Below are 25,441 nucleotides of genomic sequence, written 5' to 3' on the forward strand. Positions count from 1 at the left end.
GAAAAGGGTTGTATCACACCAATCTTCAACCTGTTATTATGTATAGATGGTGAAGGACTGGAAACTACATATAAGGATATTAAGTGAATAGCAGATGCATTCACTGAGCAAATGGGAAAGGTATGTGTATTTGGCTCCTTGTACTTGTTTTTTTTCTCTGCCTGGGAGCAACAAATTTCCAAGCACTTTATTATCAGTCAACCATGATTCCTTGATGGGGTTGGGAAGATGAGGCATTGGCCTTAAATCAACTCCATAGTCTTTCAGTCCCCTGCTGTCAAGAAACTCTGAGAATGGCTTCCTGCTTTGAGGAAAAAACACTTTGTTCCAGTTTCCGCTTGTTTTTCTGCCCTGAGACAGTCGGTTTCCTTCTATTTTAACCTCTTGAGACCTTGATAAATGTGTTGAAAAGATAATACACTCCACTCACATACGCACAAACAGATTGTGCATACAAAGATGTCTTGAAAGAGCTGGCAGGAAGCGGGCCAGCAAAACTGTTCCCTGACCTTTGGCAGTCTGGGTGGCATGAGCCACAGTGAGGTGCGTTCTCTGGCATTTCATGAAGACAATGAATTTCATGAAGCCCAGGCCAACATCATTTATAACAGCAGGTGATAAAATATATGGGTTCTCACCTCAAGCAAATGGGCCTGTCTGTGACACAACTCCTTCCCTGTCCAGCAAGGGTAAGCGAAGACAGGAAAGTCACAGCGATTAGTTCATCTGCAGCCAGGAGAGTGGGGAGTAGAGTCCAGCTATGAACCTATAATATAAGCAATTAAGTTTAATAGCCTGAAGCTTCGGACCAAAGAGGTGGCTACCTCATTCAACAGCAGAAATGCTTTAAGGGTAAAATTGACTTTTGAGCACAGGCCAGCACGAGGAAGAAGAAACTCCAGAGCCCCTCCTTCTGGTCAGTGGGGTTTAATGAGATTGATACGTTGGAGTGATCTGGTGTTCGCTGTCAGTAAACCCCAAATGGTTGCTTTGTGCAAGAAATCATCACTAGTGTCTTTCTCTTCAGATGCCATCTCCATAGCTGTCCTGACTAATCCAGGCTATTCACAAGGTCGTATGTCTTATGGGCTCATGATTTCAGCTAAAAATGACACATTGATGCATGGTTCCTTGACTGTGCAAAACCATAAGGAATCTATGATGGAAGTTGCACACTTCCATGAGAGTTGTTTAGGACAGAGTTGCTTATTTTTCCTAGTAAAACAGCATGTGTTGAAAGCTTCCAGCCATCAGCATTAAGCAGCCTCCATCCCTGTGGCAATCATTGCACTGTTGCAAGATGTGCTAGGATCTCCCTCAGAATCACTCTATGATCTCCTGTGGTCTCCAAATCCAGGGGAGATCAGGAATAATCAGTACTTCAATGGGCTGAAGGAGACAGAAGGGCACTTCAGCAGGCGGCAGCTTTGTCTCTGGATCTAGCAGTTATGTCAGTGTTTCATTACTGAGCGATCAAGGGATATTGTCCTGCCGGAGGAGGAAGCCATCAAACAAAAATCAGAGGGGCTTGAAATTATATGGTCCTAGAAAATCCCAGGCATTTCCGTGTGTGTGTGTGGGGGGGGGGGGGTTGTTGTTTTGTTTTTTTTAACAGTACTGTGCCCTGTGCTCAGCTGTGATAAGGATCGCGTCAGTCTTCATTTATCCCTAGATGAGGGATTTTTCTGACTTTCCAGTTCTGAAATATTTTCATCTTCCCTTTCCTACAAGAGGTTTGAGTTTGCCGCCTTTGGACCTGTAACACTGCTCTGGAGTTATAGACCATTCTCAGATTATTATTGGAGGCACATTTTGGGGGAACAGGAATTTCATTTTGAAAATCACATGTGTAGAAGAGAGAATTTGGTGAAAATCCATGTTCCTATTCTCCTAGCAGAGCTATTTTTCATGCTAACAATGATGGCGTTTCCGTGTCAAAATAGGATTCATGTTCGTATCTCATAAAGCACCATGGGATCCTTGCACTTTGTCTAGTGATTGAGAGAGGAGATTGGAGACTGGGAAACCTAACCCTTGAATGTGTCATTTTCCTGTCTTCCAGCCTGAATTTTCAGGATTTCTTGGCCTGCTGCACACTGTGGTAATCCGAGAGAGATGCCTCAAAATGGAAAGCCGGTGTGGGTTAGCTGGAAGAACATGGAAAGGGATGCATGTCAAGCAAGGATGCTTTTTATTCAAAGCCAGCATGCTCCCTACTTCCACAAAGCTTTCACCTGGCCTAAATGACCTTAGAAAGCATCTATATTCTCCCCAAAATTAGTGGGCCTCTTAGCCCAGCTGGGAGTAAGTTTTCAAAGAGTTAAACATCACCGAAGAACTGTACTAAGATGAATTTTGGTACTTTAATAATACAAAGAAGTTGATTGCCTTAATCAGAGTATTCTCAAAGCTGCATGCTTCCAGAGTGAGATAAGAGAGCCCAGGGAATGCCAGGGAGGAAGAAAAGGAGCAGATGCCTCAGAGCATGGACACTGATTCTGGCTAGCTGTAAAGAGTCGGGTCGCTGAAACAAAACCGATGTAATCTGCTTCTTACTGACTAGGCAAAGCAAACACTGCTGGCTTCCTGTGCTAATTCCCTGTTCCTTTCTTGCAGGTATCTCCACTCCTGGGTATGATAACAGGGACACTCATCTTGATATTCGTACCTGCTGCTAAAAGAGGAAATGTTGAACAACTCGGGGGACAGCTGAAAGCTCGAACCTCGTGGCTAAGAGACATGAAGGCACTGATTAGAAAGTAAGAGCACTCTGCTCAAATACACTTTGCCTCTAATGCTTTATTTGAGCATTAAATGGCCTATGCTTCTTAATACTCTGAGACGGGAATGTGGCAACGTGCAAGGAGTTGCAGGAAGCTTGATTTGTGGAGCTAGGAAAGAAAATAACAGTTATGTTTTTAGTAGGTATTGACTGTAATGACAAAGAAGGATTCCAGCTTTTGGTCTAACCTTTCCAAGATTCAGATCTAAGAGCCCGCTTTGTTTGGCTCATACTTCAGACAAATCAAGGCTTTTGAAGTGTAGAAATTGCTGTGTTCTTGTATTAATTGTTGTGCCAGTCTTGTTCAGATGCTTAGACCCTTTTTCTTCCTTGAAAGAGCTACTCTTGTGAGGGTAAAAAGAGAGTTAAATACCAGAGCAGTTTCAGAGGAGGAAATACACAAAAGCATGCACAACATGGCGAGTTTGTATATATATAAACTTGTGACACAAGTGACTGAATGTACGTGCATAGAATGTCCTTAGGTCACTTGTATATGTGCATAAAAGATCATATGCTTCTAAGTGTTTAAGCAGCTGCACTTGCTTGCCTGTGAATGTGCAAATACTTGCACGAATGAATTTAGTTAACATCTGAAGTCTGACGAGAATCTTGCAGAGTCTCATTCTTCTTGGAACTGCTGGCTAGGATGTCTTCCTGGTATTGTCATCTAGTGTCAAAGCACTATGAAGAGTGATGATGGTTAATCTACCAGTATTTCTGTCTCAATTATTTTGGTAGTTTATCCAAAAGCAATGGCCCAGTGCCATGGATGGGAAGGGTAAGGGAAAACTGGTAATCCAGGTAAACAGATGGTATTATGGTGATAGCACTGTAATTCACACATCATGTCCCAGTGACTGAGTACTGATTGTCTTCTGAAGTGGTCCCATGAAAAATGGTCCCTTTGAAAAGCACCACTGAAGAGCTAAGCATGTTATTATCAATACAGCATCATGTATGAAGAAATACTCCCTAGGTCTTATTCTACATTGCTTTGTACATCATCTTAGCTTTACCCCTTGGCAAAGTGAGGTGGGTAGGGTGGGGGAAAGCTGTGTTTTTCCACTGAAGCACCAATTCCTCTCCTGTGACTCCTGCTCTTTCAGGTTTTTCCACTAAACCTTCCCTCAGATTTGCCTCTTGTGTCTCCACAGCCGCAGCTACGTTTTCTCATCGTTGGCCACCTCAGCTGTCTCCTTTGCTACAGGGGCACTCGGCATGTGGATCCCTCTCTACCTTCATAGAGCACAGGTCGTGCAGAAAACAGCAGAGACCTGCAGCTCACAGCCCTGTGGCACCAAAGATAGGTGAGATTCATGCTCCACTGCTTTAAAGACTGGGGGCAGGGTATTTCCCAGAGGAAACAGGCAAGTCCCATGGAGTCAAGTTACTAGAATATCTGTAATTTCCTCTAGGTCTTCGCAACAATGGTAGGAAATGCTGGAATTGTAAACTGGGATTTATTTCTCTTCTTTTCTTCATTACATGGAGTGAAACCAAGGGAGAAAAGATGACCTCAGCTCTGTCTTCGTTCTCAGACCCTAGTACACAGTTAAAGAAGAGATTTTTAAGTCTTTGCTTCTTCAGAATATATTTGGAGAGCTGAGAGAGAATGAGGTTTCTTAAGGCTCTCACTGTTTTCTGTGACAGCAGCAGAATCAGCTGGCAGGTTGGGGTAGCTGCTGTGGCGGCTATGGTCTGGCTACTCAGGGCTTGGTCTGGTTCCCCTAAGGGCTGCGGGGACTGGTTGTGAAGACTTTTGTTTCTGTGGGAGGGAGGGCTTCAGTGTGTTTCTTTGCTCTGTGTACTGCTGTGTGTGATGGGTTTTGCTAAAGAATGGTGCAAAGATCTGGGATGCTTTGGTCTAGACTGCTTGATGTTACATGGTGGTTTGTTTTTTCAGTCCCAGTTATATAACCTAGCTTGCAGCACATACGCAGTGCAAAGTAATTCATTGTTTTGTGCTTTACCATGATGGCACAAAACATAAAATCCTAAAAAAGCATTTCTCCAGGTGAATAAAAGATATGAAAAACTGCCTTTTGCCAGTTCTTTTGCTTTTTAGGTTCTGAGAAAAAAATAACGTTAGGAAAACCTTCTTGCTCTAGCTGACACAATCCCGTCACAAGTGAACTACTTAGTGGCTTGGAGTACCACTGACTAGGGAGCCCAGCGGGCAGCCTCACTCAGTTCCGCAAAGATGCAGTTAGCAGAAAATAAAGCTCCAGTCAGACTGCCCATCTGCTGTTTACAAAGGGAAGTTTTCCACTCCTTGACGACACCTATATATATTCAGCCAGCCTGAAGCGACTTTAATGTAGTTGCCAAAGACTCTATAATCCAAGTCATGCACATACAATACAGAGAATCCTTGACAGGTACCAGCTCTTTAAATTTAAATAAAAACATTTCAAATATGTAATACAACAGCAAAAGAATCCAATCAGCCTTTTTTGAAGTGGGCTGAAAGGAATTAGAAAGTCGAACTATGTATGTCTATGGCATTTAGATACTTGTTAGGTTTCCACTCTCTTAAGCCTCCTAGTGCCCGCTCTATCCATGATTTCCCTTACGTGATCAATGCGCAGGTTATTACTTAGTTTTGTTTGTACGTAATTAGTTGTACAATGCAAATTATAGGAAGCTCAGTTCCACACAAAGAAGCAGCATGAGTCCTCTGCGTCTCTTTGGGTGTTGATCGAAGGCTTTGTACAAGCCTGAATTTCATCTGCGGTCTTTTTCTTAATTTCAGGGGAAGGGTGCTGAAATTCACAGGCACTCAGCAGGAGGCTCATTTGTTTTATTTTAAGCTTGCAAAGCCAATGTGCAGATTTTCATCAGTCAGTGTACCCTAATAAACTTAAAAAAATAACCCTCTCTCAATATTTTGTTTTAATAGTTTGATCTTCGGAGCAATCACATGCTTCACTGGTTTCCTGGGTGTAATCACAGGGGCCGGGGCAACCAAATGGTGCCGATTAAAAACCCAGCGAGCTGATCCTCTTGTCTGTGCTGTTGGCATGCTAGGATCAGCCATCTTCATCTGTCTGATCTTCGTTGCTGCCAAGAGCAGCATTGTGGGAGCCTATGTAAGTATAATCGTGGGCATGAGCCAGTCTCACTCTTACTCTCTCCACCTAACTCTTTAGGAGACTCTGTGCCTCCTCCCTTGCAGGAAGATTGAGATGTTGGTCTTGCTTTTTCCATTCTGAATGTCCTTTATTTTGCTCTTTGCTATTTTGGCACTATCCGTATGTGCCTGGAGGGAAAATGGTATCTCAGTGCTTATCCCCTCTCACCAAATGCCATCTGAATTCAGACCTGTGGATGGCTCATGCATGGAAACCCGCAGTTCCCTGCCTTTGTGGTGTTGTGACTATCAATAGAGCTATTGCTTTTGCCTAATATTTTGGTTTAGGAAAATAGCTTCCCTTATAATAAGGGTATTGTAACTGCAGTGGTACCAAATTATAATTACAGTATAATTTGTCTGTGGGCATCCTTTTGGCTACCTGTAATTACCTTTAATTTCCATTACTAGGTAGTTTGCTGCAGACCAACAGTAACTACCATATAATTTCAATTTGTTGTTATCTGTATTATCACAGCACCTGGAAGTCCTAGTCATAACCTAGGAACCCACAGTACTTATTGTTGCACAAATACAGACTAAAAAAATGGCTCCTCCCAGAGTATTTATAATCTTAAGTATATATAAAACACATCAGATGCTTCCAGACAGATGCAGGGGGAAGGAAAACTTGAGATAATATACAGTGAAGCTACCAAAGGGATGGTTAGTAAATCAATTGTGCAGTTAACTTCTCAGTTGGATGAATTAGTGGTGACATAGTGAAAAATACGTGAGTACATAGTAATTGCGATGTACCTATACTGCAAAAGCATGTGAGCAGATATACTCAAACTGGCTCAGAATCAGCAGAGATGAAATGCCTTGCTCTTCCCTTCCCCTTTTGCCAGTGCTCCAGGAGCCATCCCCCATCCAGCCTCAGGCCAGGATCTTGTTTTCAGTGAAGAGAGTAGAAATCCAGTACAGTGAAAAGGTCCGAGGTTTTCTTTTGATGTAACAGAGAGAAGCCTGGTAACTGTTTGAAGGGACAGCTTGAGAAGGCGGGTGTAGTGGGATCGTTTCTGAAAGCCCCTATGTAGCTTCCACACAGCAGAGTACGCTCGATCCAACAACAAGAACTTCATTTACAATGAACCAAGCAAACCATCTACTGCAGTTTCTTCTGTCTGTATATATCAAGCAGTGCTTTAGCCATGGTAATTTTCATAATATTCCAATAGCTGCCATAATTATGGAGAAACACAAGAAGAAAGAATGAAAGTTTAAAAACATAAAGACAGACCTGAGAATATGTACTATAGCTACTTAGAAGGTGTCAGAAGAAGACTCCAGTCATCTGGCTCCCAGCATGGTCTAGAGCTAACCTGTGGTTCAATGATCAGCAGAAAAATGACCACCTCAGGCAACCTGTGAGGGAGTACTACTGGTTGGCAAAGCATTAACCTTGCTTTCATTCTCAGCCGATTCTGAATGAAGAGATCTGCCACATCCCTCTGCCTGTCCCTCCCTCCAGCTCTTTGCACAGCAAGACCTGTGATTGTCTCCTTTCTCAGACCTGATGACAGATGTTCATTTGTGGTGATTAGTATCTTTATGCAGAAAATCCTCCCTTTCTAAGCTGGAAATACTACTTTCAGATAATTTACAACAAAAGGTGGTTATTGATCTCATTTTTATTTCCTGTTAGGTCGTCTTTTTTTAATTGCGAGACAGTGGCTCTTGAGCTGCTATGTTTCCATGTGACCATTCTTCATTGTGTGAATATATAAATATAGATGGTATTATTTAACCAATCTTAGAAGCAATTTGTTTTATGATGCATGAGCAGTAAATCTAATAAAGAGTCAATGATTTACAAAGGAAGTTGTATCTGCATATGGAGGATGTGTGAAGAATACAAATGTCTTTGCTGATGCACACATTTGTTGCAGGTAACACTGCCTCTCCATAGCCCTAAATCTGTTTTCTCTCTGCTGTTGGAGACTAATGTGCAAAATGGATAAGAGAGTCTAGTTAAAGTGTGATTGGGGAACTGGAGATCTGAACTCTCTTTATAGATTCTGCATGTGACAGTGGGCAAGTTATTTAACTTTGTTTTGTCTCTGAAAAATGAGAATTCTTAGCCTATGGAGGATCAGGGTAGCTTAGATCATTAATGTTTGTAAATCACCTCAAGTTAGAAGGTCTGTAGACAAGCCATCCGCTACAAATTCATATGAGTGAAGAACAGTGACACAATACCTCTTGTTGTTGCTATTTAGTGTAACAGGTGCTAATCCCACTGAGAAACAGGTCTTATGAGACATTGCTAGCTCCAACCTAACACAGGGAGTTACCGTGGTGGTGCTACGTATTGGCTGAACTGGCTTTTCGAGGCAAGCTTCAAACGTGTAGGCTCTTGTTCTTCCATACCATCTAAAGCTATTGCAATCTTACAGGCTTCCAGCATGCTTAATTCCCTTTACTTCACTAGGAGACCTATTTTGCAAGGCTGCAGGCTGTAGCAGTTTCCCATTACTATCTGTTTTAAATGTCATTGGACCAAAATGGAGGAGTGTGCATTCCCTGACTCCGGAGTTGGAAAACCTAGATTTGAGGGACAGCTTGATGGATTAGGTTACCTTCCTTATCTCAAAATCCATGATAGTAGCTTGTCCTGGAAAGAATGCAGTAGACTTTTTAGGTGGATTTTTAAATCTTTGATAGCTTCCCTGACAACTATGTCCTGGGACAGGGAGGACCAGCAGTGTCTGCGAGTTCTGTATGACTGTGAAAGGCAAGAGCAATGTTCTGGTCTGTTTCCCATCATGGTGACATTTCCAGACCTTCTGTACTGTGACTGTCCTTAGATTTCTTTCACTGTTCACACCATGCTAAAACTGACGGGTCACTGCTTTTGCACATCTCATTGGCTCAGAACTTTAGAATTATCACTTCCATCCATTCAGATGCCTAAACTTGGAGTTTGACATTGAGCATATGGACACCTAAGAGGTGGGCTCTGTCACACTGAGCTTCGACGGTAAGCAGATCACCATCTCCCTTGCTGCTCTAGTTAGCAATCCAGAGTTTCAATTTCAACTGATAGTGGTGACACTTTACTTAAGTATTCAGTGCTCCAGAAGAATCAGCAGAGCCCTTGCTTTTTTAACTTCTTGGCATTTTTGGTTTTCTGGAAAATACCTACATATCCCTTAGCATGGTCACCTTGTCCCTTACAGACTGTCAACTATTTGCTCTCTTCTTCCCCTGAATGCATGTACTTTTTTTCTCCTGCTCAGTCCTGTCTTGCAGGTGGTTTTGATCCCTGAGGGCAGCAGCTCTTCCTGTTCTGCAGCAGCCACTCCTGTTTGGAGCAGTAGACAGGCTTCTTTTTTGTATCTAATCTTTTCATACTAATCCAGCATATTATTTGCTGTGGTAGAACTAGCTGGAAAGGTGGAACGAAACAGCATTCTGTATGGTTTAGCTGCCCAGACACTTGCATTTCTGCCTTTTACAATCTTGCTTTGCTGTATAGTCCAGTCAGTTCTTACTCTGCTTTTTTTGCAGCATGTGTACTTCTGTATTGTTGTCCAGCTCCTTAAAATAGTAATTGCCTATCTTTAGGTCCCACTTTATCTGAAATATATACTCTCTTAAATGCTGGTTTTCAAACTTGTCTCTTGAAACCCATTAGCTCTATGGCAACATTGTATCACAGTGCTCAGACATTTGAACGGCAGATTCCAGACTGAACATTTCATTTAAATCTCAAGATGACTAGAGAGAGAGGTTTTGTGTTCCTTTTGACGTTGTTCCAAGTTCCTTTTGTACCTCAGTTTCAGCATTTATTTCAATTCCTCAAAGACATTTTATGATCTTTAAGAAACAGCAACTCCCAGGTTAAATCCTTGCCATAGAGCTTTTGCAGCTTCTCAGTCTCAGCTCCAGGGAACTTTCTGTTGACATGGTGCTGGTTACTTATCTGCTTCTGAGGCATCGATATTGCCCAACACTGAGATGGAGTTAGACTTGCTTCAGATTCAAGAGTACATGTGGGAGTCTTACCCCCATGTCAGAGAGAACTTCAAACAATGAAGATGTAGACAGATAGGCACTTTGCAAATAGCCTTGGAAGCAGTTTATCTGCCATAGTTTATAACCTGCTTAGATCAGCTGGAAGATCTGCTGGTGTGAACCCTCCAAAATCTACTTTACTTATCATTATTGGGGATCAGAATTTGCTAGCTCTGATCACATAAGCAGCTCCTGAGAAAGACTAGATGGGGACATAACTCCTATCAGCTCATCAGAGGTGAGCAACTGGACACCAAATGAAATTGGTGAGGTACTATACGATGCAGCTGGATCGAGAAGAAGATACAGTACGTCTCTGTAGCTGAAACCTCAGTGTAAAATGAGGATTCTAAAAGCGTGTGAGGAGTCAAAACTGTGACCATTTTGGGAGCTATTGATCTGCTCTGGAGGCTGCCCTATTTGAAGTAAGCATCCCTAGAGCCTCTCTCCAGCAGAAATGTCACATATCCTCATATGCCTTTTGCAGTAGGAGAACTTATTTTTATAAATCCCCATTAGCAGCCGAAGGACTGACTTTTTTTTAATGTCAGTATCTTTTGTCCTGATTTTTGATCTTCCTCCTGTTTCTCTTTTATCGGTATCCACATATGAAGCATGCGTTTGATGAAAATGTGTTGGGTGAAATACACATTCAGCAATTCAAAACTGATGTGCTCTGAAGTTTGTAACATTTTTGTGGTTCACAAGGCTTATGCTGAATTCCTGCAGGAGGGGGCAAGGTTTACTTTCTGTATGTAATAATTCATATGTATGTATGTGTGTAATTTATATAACCCTAAGGCAAGCAGTTGCTTGTTCATAATAATTTATGAAAAGATAGGGCATGTTGAGACTGCGTTCGGAAGTGTGATTGCATCTTTCCCAAGCTTACTTTAATCTATCCAGCAAGAGTGGCTCTAAAGCTGTAATAGGACAATTTCAATGTGGCCATGAGAGCCCACCTGGGGCTTTGGTACGCCCTTACTACATGACACATGGCTTCAACTTCTGTCAGCACCTTGATTCATTGGATCTGTGTTTCTTGGGTCAGCAGTTGTCCTCTCCAGTGAGAGCCAAGTTCAAGGCAGACCGGTGGGCAGTGGGAAAATGGAAGGGGGAGATTTCCTTGCTCAGCAGCTGGGCCATAATGACTGGCCCAGACACCATCACAGAGGAAGCAGAGCCAGTCACAAAAAGAGGGGAATAGGGAAGGGGAGTGTATGGGAAACAAAGATAATTTTAGAAACAAATAGAGGAAGCTTTCTGTAGGTCAGTGCGTAAGACTAGGCTAAATAAAGCAAACTATTCGTGGCAGTGACATGATGGTTGGAGGGGTTTAGGCAATTTCAGCCAGAAGTGAGGGAAAGACAAATGCCTTAGTCACATCAGACCCATAACCACCAACTTCCCTCACCCCAGGCTGCATATGCCAGCAACAGGAACTGGGGCAGTGGCTGTGACTATCAGAGCCTGTCAAAACTCACTAGAAAAGCAAAAATGTTATCCATCTGAATTTTTCCTCAAAGCCAAGTGCGCCATGTATTTCTTGCTGGCTTTACTCTGTTAATGAATTTTGTGCCTTGTTCAACACAACAAAAACTGAACATATGAAAGAACATAGGATAATTAAAAGAGGAATCTTCAGTTACCTAATCCAGATCTCCATTGCTGTTAATCTCTGTCTACCAACAGGGATTCCAGGAGTAATATTTTCTTTCTACCTGCCACATGAAATAATAGGGCTAGTTAGGCAAAGAACAGCCTTTGGGGAAGATCTTGTAAATGATTTTTGCTTGCCTTCTTGGGGGGGAGTTGATACTTTTAAGATTAATTATTCAAATAATTTGTCATCTATGTATTCTGCTCTTCACAATATTCAAAGGAAGATGGAAAAGTGTGCGTGGAAGACTTTCTCTTCTTGTTTCATCCTGTTGAACCTACATTTCTTTGAAAGCTCATGTCTGTTAAATTGTTAAGCTACAGCATAAAAGCAAAATGTTGATGATCGAAATATGTATAAGAAGCTTTTTGATGGAGGCAGTGTTCCCCTTGAAGCCATGTCACCCTTGCTCCATTAGGTTGCAGTTTGATGAACATTTCTTTCAATGATAGGACCAGGTTTCATAGTTTCTCCGCTTGACGACCATTGCCAGTTCTTCAACTGCTATAGCTGTTTGTGGAACCGTTTAGTGAACTGCATCAGGGAAGTGATTTGGGTTAAAAATAAGTAAAAAATCTTCCTCCCCCTTTAAAAGAAAAGATTCTTTGCTGTTTCAGTTACCTGACTCCCTGCTTGGCACAGTTGTACCAGCACAACTGAGGAGACAATTTGGGCATAAGAGTAAGTGTGGAGGGAGTGCAGGACATGGGAAGGATACATGGTGGCTGTTTATACCACACACTTAGAAAAAAATACTCCTGTCCAACTACAGCCATAGGGCTTTTAGTGCATCTTGTTGACTGTCTCCACAAAGAGCCAAGAATTCCATTTCACTGTAACAGACTGATGCTGCAAACCCCATACTTAAGCCCTGTGTTGACTGTAGCTATATACAGGTTGTTGACTGTACACAGGTATTAACCAATATAGTGCTTAAGTTGTTTTTACAATGGCTAGAACTATGTCCCCCTCAAAAAAGAAATGGGTGTGCCAGAAGGGGCGGGAAGGAGTCTTGCATGGAGCGAGTAGAGAACCTCATCTGGTTTGCTGCAGAGCTCAACATACAACTTGATTCCTAGTGAAGAAACTGACTGCATTTGGGGGAATTGTGGCCATTTTGCCCTTTCTAACTCGCTTTCCGAAACTGATTGTTCAAGTGTGGAATCCCCAGAGTGTCTCTTCTTGTTGGTTTGTCATGTTCAGCTGTCAGCAAAGGTGTCAGCCTTTTATTTAGCTGTTCTGTAGATCATAAACAGTTTGCACTAATGAAGTTGCAGGCCAACCCCCTCAGACTTCAGATAAAAATCTATAGATTTCTGCGTTTGGGATAAACCACAACAGTAACGAGGAATGTACTGTGTACAGAAGAATCCTTTGAGTAGGTTTGATACAAATAAGCAACAAAGGAAAATTTGTGACAGGTTATTTTTCCTTTCAATGTCAAGTGAATAAATCTTCTCCTTTTTGTGTGTTTTGTTACAACAGATTTGCATTTTTATCGGAGAAACTCTTCTGTTTTCAAACTGGGCTATCACAGCAGACATACTAATGGTGAGTGTACATTGGAACAGCATCTTTCTCCTTTGGGGGCCAGAGCAGTTTGTCAGCTTATAAGAACAACTTGAAGTTCACATTTCTTCCAAATGCCTAGTCCCAGCTTCAGCCTGTTCTATTTTTGCCTTTTTTTATTGCTGAAAAGGAGAGTTAGATGGAGAGAAGGAAAGAGAAATTCTCTTCCTTTGCTCTGAGCAACAAGGAAAGTGAGTGTCCAGAAGGGACACCATCAAATAGTTTCCCCAAATTCTAAGTATTTGTGCAAAACTCCACATACAAAGAATTCAGCCAGCTTTTCTGAATAGTCAGCACATTATTGGATTTTGTTATCAATAATCCCTATTGGCTTTGTTCTGTAATAGGAAATCCTTCCCTTCCTCCCTCCTCTGGCCACAAAGGCAGCCATCTCCCTCTCTCTCTGGCTTAACTCCAGCAAACTTAGCATTCAACACATACACAATAGAAAACCACCTCTGGGAGAGGAGAGAGGAAAAGAAAGTATAAAGAAATTCTGGACTATGTCCACCTATTCCAAGAGGAAACTGTCAGGGATTTTTCACCTCATGTCCTTCATTTTCCATTCTCTGTCCACCAAAAAGCTTTTTAAGTCTTTCCAATCAGAAAGCTGACTTCAGCAACTAGATTTTCATGCGAAATAGTCTGGATGTTTGTTAGAAATGCTTGCATGTTTTCTAGATGCTTGCATCTGAGGATTACAGAACCTTTCAAATACGTCGTATCTTGAAGTCCCATTGTGAGGGAGGTTACTTGTTGCTTATTGTATGAAAAAGAAAGATATTAGGGCACGTAGCCATTACAGGACTTGCCTGAGGTCCTTTGGCAGGTTGTTGACAGAGCTAAAAATATAACTAGGCTGGCATCCATAGAAAACTCCCTTGACTTGTATTCATTGTTTATGCAAATGTCAATGAAAAAACAGTCGGGCTCAGTATTTCTAGATATAAAGGCTTCGGTGTTGATACATTCTTTCAGCAAAGAATTTCAAGCTTCTGCTTAAATTCTGTTTCTTTTCAGCAAGACTTAAGTTAAAGGCTGTGTTCATATATTTAAGGTACCACTGTAGTTGCCAGAACTGCCTTACCTGATGAACTTTCAGTCTTTAACTCGTTTGTGCAGAGACCGTGCTGTGAGCTAGGGCAGTGTCGTTAATTCCACATGTCTCAGATGGGTGTGAGGCACAGAGAAACATAGGCTGTAGATATACTTCGGTAGCTCAGATCGCTTTTGCAGAGCTTGGTTCCTCCTACCGCTTCAGCTGTGGCATGATGGAGTTCCTCATAGGCAGAACGGGTGTTTACCACGTACTTAATGCGGGTTTTGCAGCTTGTGCCACGTTCAGGGCTGTTACGGCCATCCATTCAGTTGTACCTGAACATTGAGACAGATGTGCAGTCTACAAACAGCTGTGCTGAGGAGGAAATTATGGTACAATATTTGTAGTTGCTCATTACTGCCTCCTGCCAGAGCTTATCCTCCCATCCTGCCTTTGGCTGTGATGTTCACAGGAGTGGTCCCAACTCTCTCTGGTCAAAATTAGCTGGACTGGTTTAAACAGCAGCTCTTTGATATCCTCACCAGCTTTGGCTGAAACAGGTAAGGGGTTGGCCACGTGGCACATTTGCAGTCCTGCAGCAGGGACTCTCCATGAGCAGCTGGGGTAGTAATCTCTGGTGCCAGCATAGCTCAGCTGGACAGAGGGTACCTGTCAGACACATTCGGGGTCCTTCAGAAAATCTGTACCAGAAATGAGAACTGCAGCTGGACTAACATTATCTCAAGCTAATACCTTGAAGGTGTTTTTCTCACAAACACTTAGTTGTTATCAAATCTGCTAAGAATGCAATCATTCTCCCATTTTAATTATTAAGATTATTTGTGTAGATTTCAATGTGACTTCAGGATGAAGCTTTTTAATAGCTTTTATGGGGTTTGACATCTGTCTTATGTGGCTGGCATCATATATTCCATTGCATTTTGCAGGGATGCGTCTGCAGTTTATGTTGCTTTAGTGTAAAGGAACTCCATAAGAAATCGTTGGAAATCATTTCTAAGCTCCTGTTTCCAAAACACTACAAATGAGAGAAAGCATAAGAAGAAACTACAAATATGTTCAAAATTGGAATTGGTAATTGATGCCAACTCTTGAACTAGGTCTTCACTTTGTCCACATAGATAAATGAACTGATTGTCATATATAATGCTTAGTTCAATGCATTATCATGGTGAGAAGGCCTGTAAAAGCGCTATACAAATAAATGTAAACATCCACTCAGATCAGTACAAGCCTGTAAACAGATTATCTGAAGTATGTTTATATTACATAAGGGTTTTGAGAGGATGTTTAGTCAGACGATAGGTGAGAGCCAGGGTTATAACCTCATTTGATAGACAGCTTTATAAGAAGTCCTAGCCAGAGAAAGGTGTGGAAGGGCTTTAGCTAGATGCACTTTAAATGTATGGTAAATTAATTTCTACTGATTACTATTTATTTTGTGTAATCAGATGCATGTCAGTTCTTGCCTGAGGCTGGTAAAGAGTTTAAAAGCATTATTAGTGTAAGCCTAACAACACTTTCATGATGTACATAAATATTATCCCATTTTCATGGATAAAAAGCTCTCAGTATAGGCTGAACTCTGTTCCCATGGATTTCAGGGAGAGTAGACTTATGCCAGAAGTGAGGCTTTCGGAGACTGCAGCCTAAGTGATTTATCACAGCTGTCCCAGGATTTACAAATCTCACGACTGCTTAAGAGACCTATCTGGCAAGCTGGTAAGGAGCTTCAGAGGTTTTGCAAGTTTAAGTTCCCTGGCAAAACAAGGATGCTTGCTTATTATCTTCATATTTAAATGTTGGCTTTTCATAGCTTCACATTTCTGCTGCTCTTCTCTTCTTGCTGGTGTAGCAGTCTGTATGCAGCTCCTCAAATTGTCTGCAGTAAAAGGTGGTAACAGCTAGATTTGATAAACTGTCAGCACTGCAGAATGTACTACCCTGCCTGAGATTTTAAACGCTTATATTTGTTCCAAATGCAAATTTGTACAAAACAGACCTTATTCTCCTGAGCACGACTCTCCAAATCTCCTCCCAGGCACATGCTCAGATGGTGCTTAGGGAAGGGGGGCGGGTGGTTCTTATGGTGCATGCTAATTATGAAACAGATTTTATCAGCCATCTTTGCAAATTGGCCTCAAAATTACCAGAACCCCAAAGTAGCATTAAAACTGCCTTGTAACAGCAATAATGAATGAGCTGCAGTGCAGCAGGCAAGTGTGTAACATTGAGACATGCCGAGTGCTTTCATCCTTGAGTGCTTAGGACTTTGTAGAATCTAGTCTTAATAGTGGGGTTTTTCCTCCATAGCTCATCTCAGAAATATAGATGATGGATAGAGGCTTGATGGCATTTTTGTGTAAGAGCCAGTAGGTAATTTAAAGGGCCTCAGCTATTGAGATCACAATCTTTTTAGGTCTTTGCTGCAAAAAAGCCATCCTCCAGTGTATGCAAAGCCCCTTGATGCTCATGCAAAAATGTTCCCCATATTTCCTTCTTCTTTTATAACATTAGTTCTTTTTAAGTGGTCATGAGCTGCCATGGAGGAGATGAGCCTTAATGTTTTGTTGTGGAGTCAAAGTCTGCCTTTAGGCTTAAAACAGGTGTAGACTGACTGGTGCATGGTCGTGCTGCAGGCATGGGGGAATGTATGCTTTTATTCTGATTACCTTCCATATAAATTAAAGAGAATTGTTTTTACAGTATAAAACAGTGTCCTATTTTTACCAGTGAAGAGACAGCATTTCCAGAAGTTCTCATTATTGCTTCTCTCAGTGTGCTTCCACACACTGGTAATCCCTGATCGATAGAGCGCTGTGGATTAGATTTTAGGGCAGGGTGGGGAATGCTTATGAATGAAAGTACACAGCCTGCTTCAAACGCGTGTGCCGGCTCTGCCCGGGAGGGATGCACCAAGGGGCATCTCTGCATGCCCCTGGGGGCCAAGGGCTTGTAGAGAGCTGCACGCTTCTCGCTGCTGTGCTTTGACTCAGGGACCAGCCCAGCCCTCCTTTATTTGATTTTAAAGTATTCTTTTAGACAGTGTCTACCTGTGAGTTGTTAGCTTTAGTGAAGGGTCACTCTCAGGCTGGTTCCTCTCGATCGCAGCCTTTACCTCTTCTGAACGGTAGTTACAACTCGGACGCCTGGGCTATTCCCGAGCTCTGCCAGTGGCCAGGAGTGTGTTTCCTTTGCCTTTGGCGCTGAAAGAAATCTACGGGCGATGTCTCAAAGATTCCTGTCTGACCCAGAAGAGTGTGAAATTGTTTTAGAGCACAGAGTTTTCTATCAAAGACTCAAACATCTGAACTTACCTCTTTGGCACGTGGCCTCTCACTGGGGGAGGGTGATCACACCTTGGCTTTCCTGGGTAACTTCACTTTTTTTCAGGACAACTAATTCTGCTGGTTTCACTACAGGAAGGGAATGTCAGCAGTAAACCACGGCCTTTCTGAACCTCTATTTAAAGAGGCGAGGTTTGCCAGAGCTGCTTGGTCAGCCTCTTGCCCAGCCTGCGTGCTGTGTGCGCCTGAACCTGGAGCCAGAGATGCGCCAGGACCATCCCACAGACTTCCGCCTAGCCTGCTGTGGCTCTCCCACCTCCAGTTTCTGTGGGATGTTCAAACCAGGCCATGTATGGTTTGAATTTAGGTCTATTTTAGTATCAAAATGCCTGTTTAGGGCTGTAATTTACTGCTGTCTTCCTAGAACAGTAGCTAATGTTTGCCGCCAACTATTTCCGCCCCATCGGAATAAAATACTTTTTAAGCAGGAATAAGGGTGGAGTGTTTTTGTGTTTTGGTGATCTTGTTTTGAGCCTTTTTTCTCTCCAACAACCTTTTAGAGGAGGAGGAGGAAAAATCTCATGTTCCTTTGTTTGCTGCATGCTTTTTTGGTCACTAGGATTCCAGGCTAAACTTATGAAGTTATTTGGCACTATAAAGTATATGGCAGTCTTGTTTCAACCATCAATAAGTTCTTTAGGTAGGCAAAATGAAAACATTTTGGAACTTGTTTTGCTACTTGAAAAACTGAATGTATACATAATACAGATATGCATGCAAAATTATTTATAATATGTGTATGTGTGAATGTATATTTGTGTATGTATCTGTACAGAGACATACACATATATATGATGCAGGTATCATTCAAAGTTCTCTCTCCAACTGGAGCTAATTCACTGCCACTCATTGAAAATGGCATGTTTTGACTAAATTTGCAACTTCCTTTGTCCTTTTGCTAAGAAATGTACAGAATGTAGAGCCAGGCAGGCTTTCTTTTCTCATTTAGCTCTCATGAACTTTATAGCAAGAAAAATATTTTAAAGTAAGTTTAAAACTGACTGTTTCTCACGTCTGTCCAGCTCTGCCCTCTTGAATTAGGTAGAGTTTCACTTTATCTTCTCAAATGCCTTTTTCCCAAACAACTCTTGCAGAATCCTGCTCCATTGCACCTGTAGGAACTGGGGCCAGGTTGGAAGAACAACAGTAATCCATTTGTTTTTTCCTTCTGTCTGATCTATTCAGGTTGTGTCCATTACCCTGTGTCTTTGGGGAATGGTAATGAATTGTGTTGCTCTCCTTCTGTTTCACAGTCTGAGCTTCAGTATGGCTCTGTGCCTCCAATAAAGGTTAGATCTTATTTTCCTCTTGGGGGTTCTGTGAGCCTTCAAGTCTGTTTTGAGCTCCTTGATGCAAAAGGAGGATAGCGTCTAACATCCATAGCCGTGTGGCTGCTGTGGAGCTAATCGTACTTCGTTCTTCTATGGCAGCCCAGGAGTTTGGGAGTGCACCGATTTAGCGTGAGGCATCAGACTGCATTAGCAATGTGCATTTGCAGCTTTGTCAAAGCAGTAATGCAGGTCATTTTCAAGGCATATGGTAAAATCCTAAGAAAAAGCATTTAATTTTACCCATAATTCCAAAATGTGTCTGTTTGAAATGAGATGATCATTGTAAAGAGGCATGAGTTCTCTTTTACTGTGGATTTTCTCAATGCTGTTCTTTTTTAATGGGCAACTCATCTTCCTCCCTGAAAGGAAGTGATCAGCACTGAAACGGTGCTTCAGATTCTGTGATCTGAGATATGTCACTGTTAAGCAGTTAGTTCTCCATAACTCAGTCACGTAAGGTAAATTAATCCCTGTGTAGCTCTAGCTGGAGATATACCAATCCTGAAATGTCACATTTAATTAATAAATGGCTTCAGGAAAGCATCGCAAGGATGAGCTGAAGGCTGGGAAGGCATGCCTTCCAGAGAAAGACTAAAGATAGCCCGTCAGAGAGAGGGGGGAACAGTAAAAGGGATCACAGCCTGCAACGAGCTAACCAAGAGACTAATTTCTGGCAGGGTAGATGGCTCTTCAAAGAAACAGAAAAGGCAGAACAAGATTCAGTTGTTGGGAGTGGAAAAAATCCACTTGCATTTAGGGACCTAGTGAATTCTTCAGTACTTACAGCCTTTAAATCAAGACAGGCTCACTTTCTGCACTGGGAGATATGGGCTTGGTGCAGATGTTCTTAGCCAGCTTGTTTCACAAGTTTTATGCATGAGACAATTACTTTTTTCTGCTCATAAATGTGTGGTATAGAACTAAGGTATTTCCACAGGACTGTGGGTGTTAGTGGGGATATTTGTTTGTTTGTTTGTTTGAATCTTTCATCCCCTTTCATGGTTAGAGTCCTGTTTTCTGTAAGTCTGATCCCTTAATGGAGAAATGAATACCTGTTTTCCATTGATACTGTGGAGTCAAATTGATACTGTGTGATCTGGCTTGGGGTGCCATGTCCTTTAAGAGGACTGGAGACCAGATTACAGTATCTTGGCTCTGGATAATTTCCCTAATGTGTCTCTGTTAACTTTCACAAGTGGAATACCAAATTCTTGGGAGAAAAATAAAGCACTTAGAGATGGAGGTGAGAATGTGTGGCCTTCCATACTAATTTGAATTGCTTATGGCTTAGAAAATAAAATTCTAACTTGAATATGGAAAAAAACACAGCATCCTAGCTTTCAGCAAAGTCCTCGTTCTGAAGGCTGACAGTGCTGAGCAATCTCAGACTTTGCTGCCCCATCAGCCAAGCAAAATACTTGCCTGATGGAAAAATAACCCTGTGGGCAATGTATTGAAACACCTCGGAGCCCGTGTTGTTAGTGACTTTCATGCATTCAGTGTGGTTGAGAGGAAGGGTGCAGACCGGACAAAGCTTCCTCTCCTAAACACCTGCCATCTGCAGTACTGGAAAGCTAGGAGTGGTCGCAGAGCCTTCCAGTTGCCCAAGCTACCCACGGCACCGTGTCTGCCGCTGAAATCTGGGGGAGCTTCTTCACATTGTCCCAACCTGGACATAAATTGAGCAGTACAAGATAGCTGGAGAGGTTCTTCTGCCAAGTTTCCTTACGTATTTATTTTCCTTCCCCTTCTTCTTTGCAGTATGTGGTCATTCCAACACGTCGTGCAACCGCAGTGGCCTTGCAGAGTTTCACCTCACACCTCCTGGGAGATGCTGGCAGTCCTTATCTGATTGGATTTGTAAGTGTTCACAGTGGGTTTTGGCAGGGTTGTTTGCCCAAGTCTGTTTCTATATACTAACTGCTTGTCTAAAATGCCAAGTTAAGCCATGCTGGGAAAGGCAGGTCTGTATTTATCGGTGGAATGGGAATCAGATGGTTTGCAGCAGTGCAACTTTCTTGCATGGTTATATTATCTGTGGGCTAGAGTTCAAACTTGGAAGGACCACTTTGGGAGGCAAAGTGAGCTTCTAAATCTTTTTAGTCTAGGGCATTTGTAAAGTTTATGGAGAAGAGTGGTGGCTTTTGTGGTGTGGACATAGGTCCATTAGGAATTAGATTGGAAGAGAGTGGTGTGTTTAACTATGTATCTGGTCTCATAAGGCAAATATTTCCTTGAGAGTAACAACATGCAGCTGTTCTGATCTGCTGATATTTTAAATCTGCTCTGTGTTGTTATAAATGATGGTACAAAATCCACGGCAGGATGGATGTGTGTGTTTCATTTTTATTAGTAGTATTGCTTTCTATTGCTGCTGTACTTGTTGGCTTTGGTCTGATTAAAGACCCTTCTTAGTCCAGCACAATCCTAGCGTGGAGCAAAACAACAGAACCTGCTGCAAAAGCTGCCATCAGAAAACATTCCTAGCTCAAAATATAAACCTTGAGAAATGTAATTTTTTTTTAAACAAACATTTCTCTTCTACACATCTCATAGATGTTGGGCACATATTTCACCACTGAAGGAGGCTGCAGATGACACACTACATATATGTATGTATGTATGTGTGTATATACATATATATATGTATGTTTAGATATATATATATACACACATTTACTTTTGAATGCCAACTCACAGAAACAACCCAGTTCCTCTGAAGCTTACCTGAAGAGACAGATGCAGATAAGACTGAATGGACCAAGGAACTGAGAAATATCCCAAGAGAATAAATACGTATAACTCAGCTTAGTCTTTATGTACTTCAGAGCTCTGGGAGAGCTTTTCACCCCAGGAGAAATGATCTTCTAGAAAGTATTGGAAAGTGGTGGGAAGGAGCGAATCACTGGGAGAGACTGCTCTGCGCAGGGGCGGGGAAGGGAGAGGGTGTCGAGGAGGGAAACGGAGTAGGCAGGCTGGCGCGGCGGGCGCAGGCCGTGGGAGGCAGGCAGGGTTGTCTCGGGTGACTCCGTCGCGTGTTCTTTCTTTTCGTTACCAAAGAGAGACGTCGAGGAGAGAGGGGGGCAGGACCCTCAATGATTGCAATTAATCTTGAAAGTTGCCTAGGGCTCTTTAGTGTCACAGATTAGAAAGGACTTTGGTTGTAGAAAATAATGTGCCTTGCCATACTGGTGTTCAGAGACCAAGCGAGTTGTGAGTTACTTAAGGACGCCTGTCTGAAATATGTATAAGGCCAATTTAATTGGCTGCCCTGGGCTTTCTTTAGACTGGGAAAATATTAATTATGATTTTGAATTAGCCTTCTCTAATGCTGTAGTTGTTGGGCAGTTGTCACTGGAGAGGAGACTATCCAAGCACAAGCCTCTGTGGAAGGGGACCGGGACTGAAGCATTTACAGCACCAGCATCCAGTTCTGCCGCCTGGCCTGGCTCACGCTCCCATGCTACGACGGTTGAAAGGTCAACCGGAGCTTTCACATAACACCAAAAAGCAAATACTATTTAACGTGAAAGGGCAAACAGCTGGCTTCCCCAGTAGGTCTGAGACAAGCCAGCAATTCGTAGTGTTAAAATCCGCAGGCTCCTGTCCCTGGAATTATCCAGCTGAATTCCAGGATGGAGACCTTAACACAGGATAGAAAACTCACTCGGGCAATCCTCAGCCTAAGGACATCAATTCAAATTGCTGTTAATCCAGACTTACCATGCGGTAGACCAAGAGCAGAATGTAGGTCCAGAGAGAGGGAGGGAGAAGGCAGGATAGATCAAATGAACCTCAGTAACTGGCATGCTCAGCACCTAGTGAAGTTCAGCCTCTTGATCACTTGAGGTGTTTCGGTGATCCCCAAGATCTGCCATTTCTTTGTTTCTTCTGACTGCTTACAAAATACCATCCATCTGAGACTCCCTCACTAAATGAGCAGTGTTTTGATGCAGATATGGCTGGAATCTTATATTGTTTTGGGGAGGTCACAGTGAGATACTTTCTAGTGGTGCTCTTAGCACAGACTCAGAGATACCCATGTCCTTGCAGGACTAAGCTGTCTCGGCCATTTGTCTCTGTATGTTTGCTGGGTACCAATAAATGTTATACTGATCTTAAAATCCTTATGTGGAATGCAGAAGGTATTTAACAGCTGCATTCCTGTGTGTGGGAGTGCTTTTCTGTCTTATGGTGTGCCGTAAGAGTTGAAGGTCAGACTCCGATTTTTCTATAGTCTTCCCGAGTTACAAATCTTGCAATGCAGTAACATTCATGCTCCGCATTTACGCAGTTCCTTACAATCACCCAAAGTGTCAAGTATGTGTTGCCATTTAAAAGCTAAGTGGAAAGAAGCTTGTATGTGTGGGTTTTTTCATGTCTGTTTAAATATTGATCACTTTGATGGTGTTTTATTATGGTAAAAAGTCTTAAGATTGTCTTGCAAAGAAGCTATGCAAATGCAGGTTTTAGGGTGGCAGCTGTAATTTGCTACCTGCCAAACAGTGAGATCAATTACTATAAATCAGTGCTGCCTGTTCATTCATAAACAAGAAGCATTGCTGCAGTATTTCATTAGATGAGATAGCTTTTATTCCTAGATAGCTGTAACTTTTTCAAGACGCTTGTGAGAACCTGCAGAGTTTAAATAAATAATGTTTAACGACTTGGAGTATAACTCCATGCTTTGTTCTTGAGGCAGTTAGTGAGAACTTTCACCTGTTCAGTGCATTACACCCAAATATCTTTAGTACTTCCCCATCTTTTGAAGGTCCCACTGTGCAGACATGGTTGCTGAAGCACAAAGCAGTTAAAAGAAATACCTCCAATCCTCCACAAATATAAAAGATCAGATAAAGGTCTTTTAACTGCTCTTCCTGTGCCCTAATTCCGAGGCCACATTTCAAACTCAGAAGAGTTGTGTGGAGGTAGCCAAGAGCAGCATTTTATATGCAGTTAATACTTCCCGTGTTGGATCACAGCTCCAGCTCTTTGTACTATTAATTTTGGTTATACCTCTGCTGTCCTGTAGACTCAAATTATTAAAAGAAGTGCCAGTGGGTCTGTGCGTGTGTGTGCATTGTGCACATGCATACATGTACCTGTCTTCCCCGCTCAGGGACTGCGTTATTTCTTCACGCAAACAGCAGTTTTCCTCCACTTACTGACGCAGTCTTTTGCTTCAGTCAAACCCAGTGCAGACAGTCATTTTTTGTTTTGAGGCCATACCTTGGTACTCTTGTTATTTTCTTTTCTTCCTCTGGGCCTGTGACTTGCTTCCTACGTGAGCAGTGACGTGCTCTCCTCCTCCGTCCTTGCTCCGCTTCTGGCTCTGCTGAGAAACGGCACCTGCTGCAGGCTTTGCTCGCTCGCTCTGTGCCAGGCAGTTGCCTTTGCAGGCACGTGCTGTCCTTGGTGCCCTGGCGCTGCTGTCTCCCCTGTTACCTTGCTGCTTTATTAAATTCTCTCTTGGCTCCCTGTCCAGCAGGTCTAGGGCTTGAAACCTGCCTATATGTGTTTGTCACCCGGTAGCATCAAGGTGTGAGGAATGGTATTTTAAGTGCCAGGGATCACTGGTGCCTCTTACACCAGCAGCACTTTTGATGGGCTAAAAGCTGCCTCCTGGTAGTCATGGAGGAGACACCCACCCATCCGGGCCACCTCAGCTCCTGCTTCTTCAGTGTTACCTGAGGATCTCAACCCCCGGCCACACCAGGCCGAGGAGAGCATGGCCAGGCCCTGCAGCTCCGCGCTGCGAGGAGGCACCCAGATCACCCGTCTGTGTGCTGACGGTCCTGCAAAGGCTCTCCCCATCTGTCCCTCTCTAGTTATGCACGTGAGCTGAATTGCTGGGTCTCTGACGGCCTCCTCTCAGCAGACCGGGGGCCGAAGGCTGTTCCCAGCGCTGCAGCACACTGTCTTCCCTGGCAGCAGGGACTGCAAGGGTCCAAAGAGGCGTCTGCTCTTTGTTTTGAAAACGAAGTCCGAGTGTGAGTGGCCTCACAATTAATCGTAAGCAAATCTGAGCTGTTTTGTTTTGAAGGGGTTTTGTGCAACTCCTAATATTTCCTGGCAGAGTTTTAACAATAAGCCTATCGCTTGTCACCCTCCACTTTTCTCCCTTCCTCAACTTTCTTATGCGAATAGGTTGATAAACTAGATCTAATGAGCCACTTAAATAGCAAGAATGCTAATGACTTTCCTTTAGCAAGTAGTTAGCAGAACAGTGTTAATTATCACTGGTGCAGAGTATCAGCAAGGCAGATCCGCATTTGATTAGGGGCATTCCAAGGAAAACTGTAGTAAATGCAGCAATTGAGATACTTTTTTAATGAAAGTTATAATTGGAGCTGCAGATTTCACAGCCTTCTTGTCCCAGTTTGAGACAGCCTTTTGATGATTTACTTTCAGAGATACTTACCTATCCAAGTAAATACTGAATACCTATAGAAAGCAGTTCTGCAAGTAAAGAATTGTCTGTTTGAGGAAGTAGAATTCATGTATTTTGGTTTAAAATTTGTATAGTATGGTTTTAAATGCTA

The 25,441-nt window shown here is 42.6% G+C and overlaps 1 protein-coding gene across 4 annotated transcripts in view; it reads left to right on the forward strand.

The window, feature by feature from the left end:
- Nucleotides 1-25,441, forward strand: part of LOC112987339 (SPNS lysolipid transporter 2, sphingosine-1-phosphate) — a 144,740-nt gene that overhangs the window by 90,310 nt on the left and 28,989 nt on the right. For 3 of the 4 annotated variants that reach the window (XR_010392299.1, XM_026107199.2, XM_064523429.1), the window contains exons 6-10: nt 2,617-2,759; nt 3,940-4,092; nt 5,685-5,874; nt 13,081-13,146; nt 20,661-20,759. Coding sequence is in view for 2 of the 4 variants with exons in the window: in XM_026107199.2 (XP_025962984.1) it covers nt 2,617-2,759; nt 3,940-4,092; nt 5,685-5,874; nt 13,081-13,146; nt 20,661-20,759 (651 nt within the window). In the remaining 2 variants the exon portion in view is untranslated. The remainder of the gene's footprint in view (nt 1-2,616; nt 2,760-3,939; nt 4,093-5,684; nt 5,875-13,080; nt 13,147-20,660; nt 20,760-25,441) is intronic. The other variant, XR_010392300.1, reaches the window with a different exon arrangement.

This window comes from Dromaius novaehollandiae, chromosome 19 (assembly GCF_036370855.1).
Source record: "Dromaius novaehollandiae isolate bDroNov1 chromosome 19, bDroNov1.hap1, whole genome shotgun sequence".
Taxonomy (NCBI): domain Eukaryota; kingdom Metazoa; phylum Chordata; class Aves; order Casuariiformes; family Dromaiidae; genus Dromaius; species Dromaius novaehollandiae.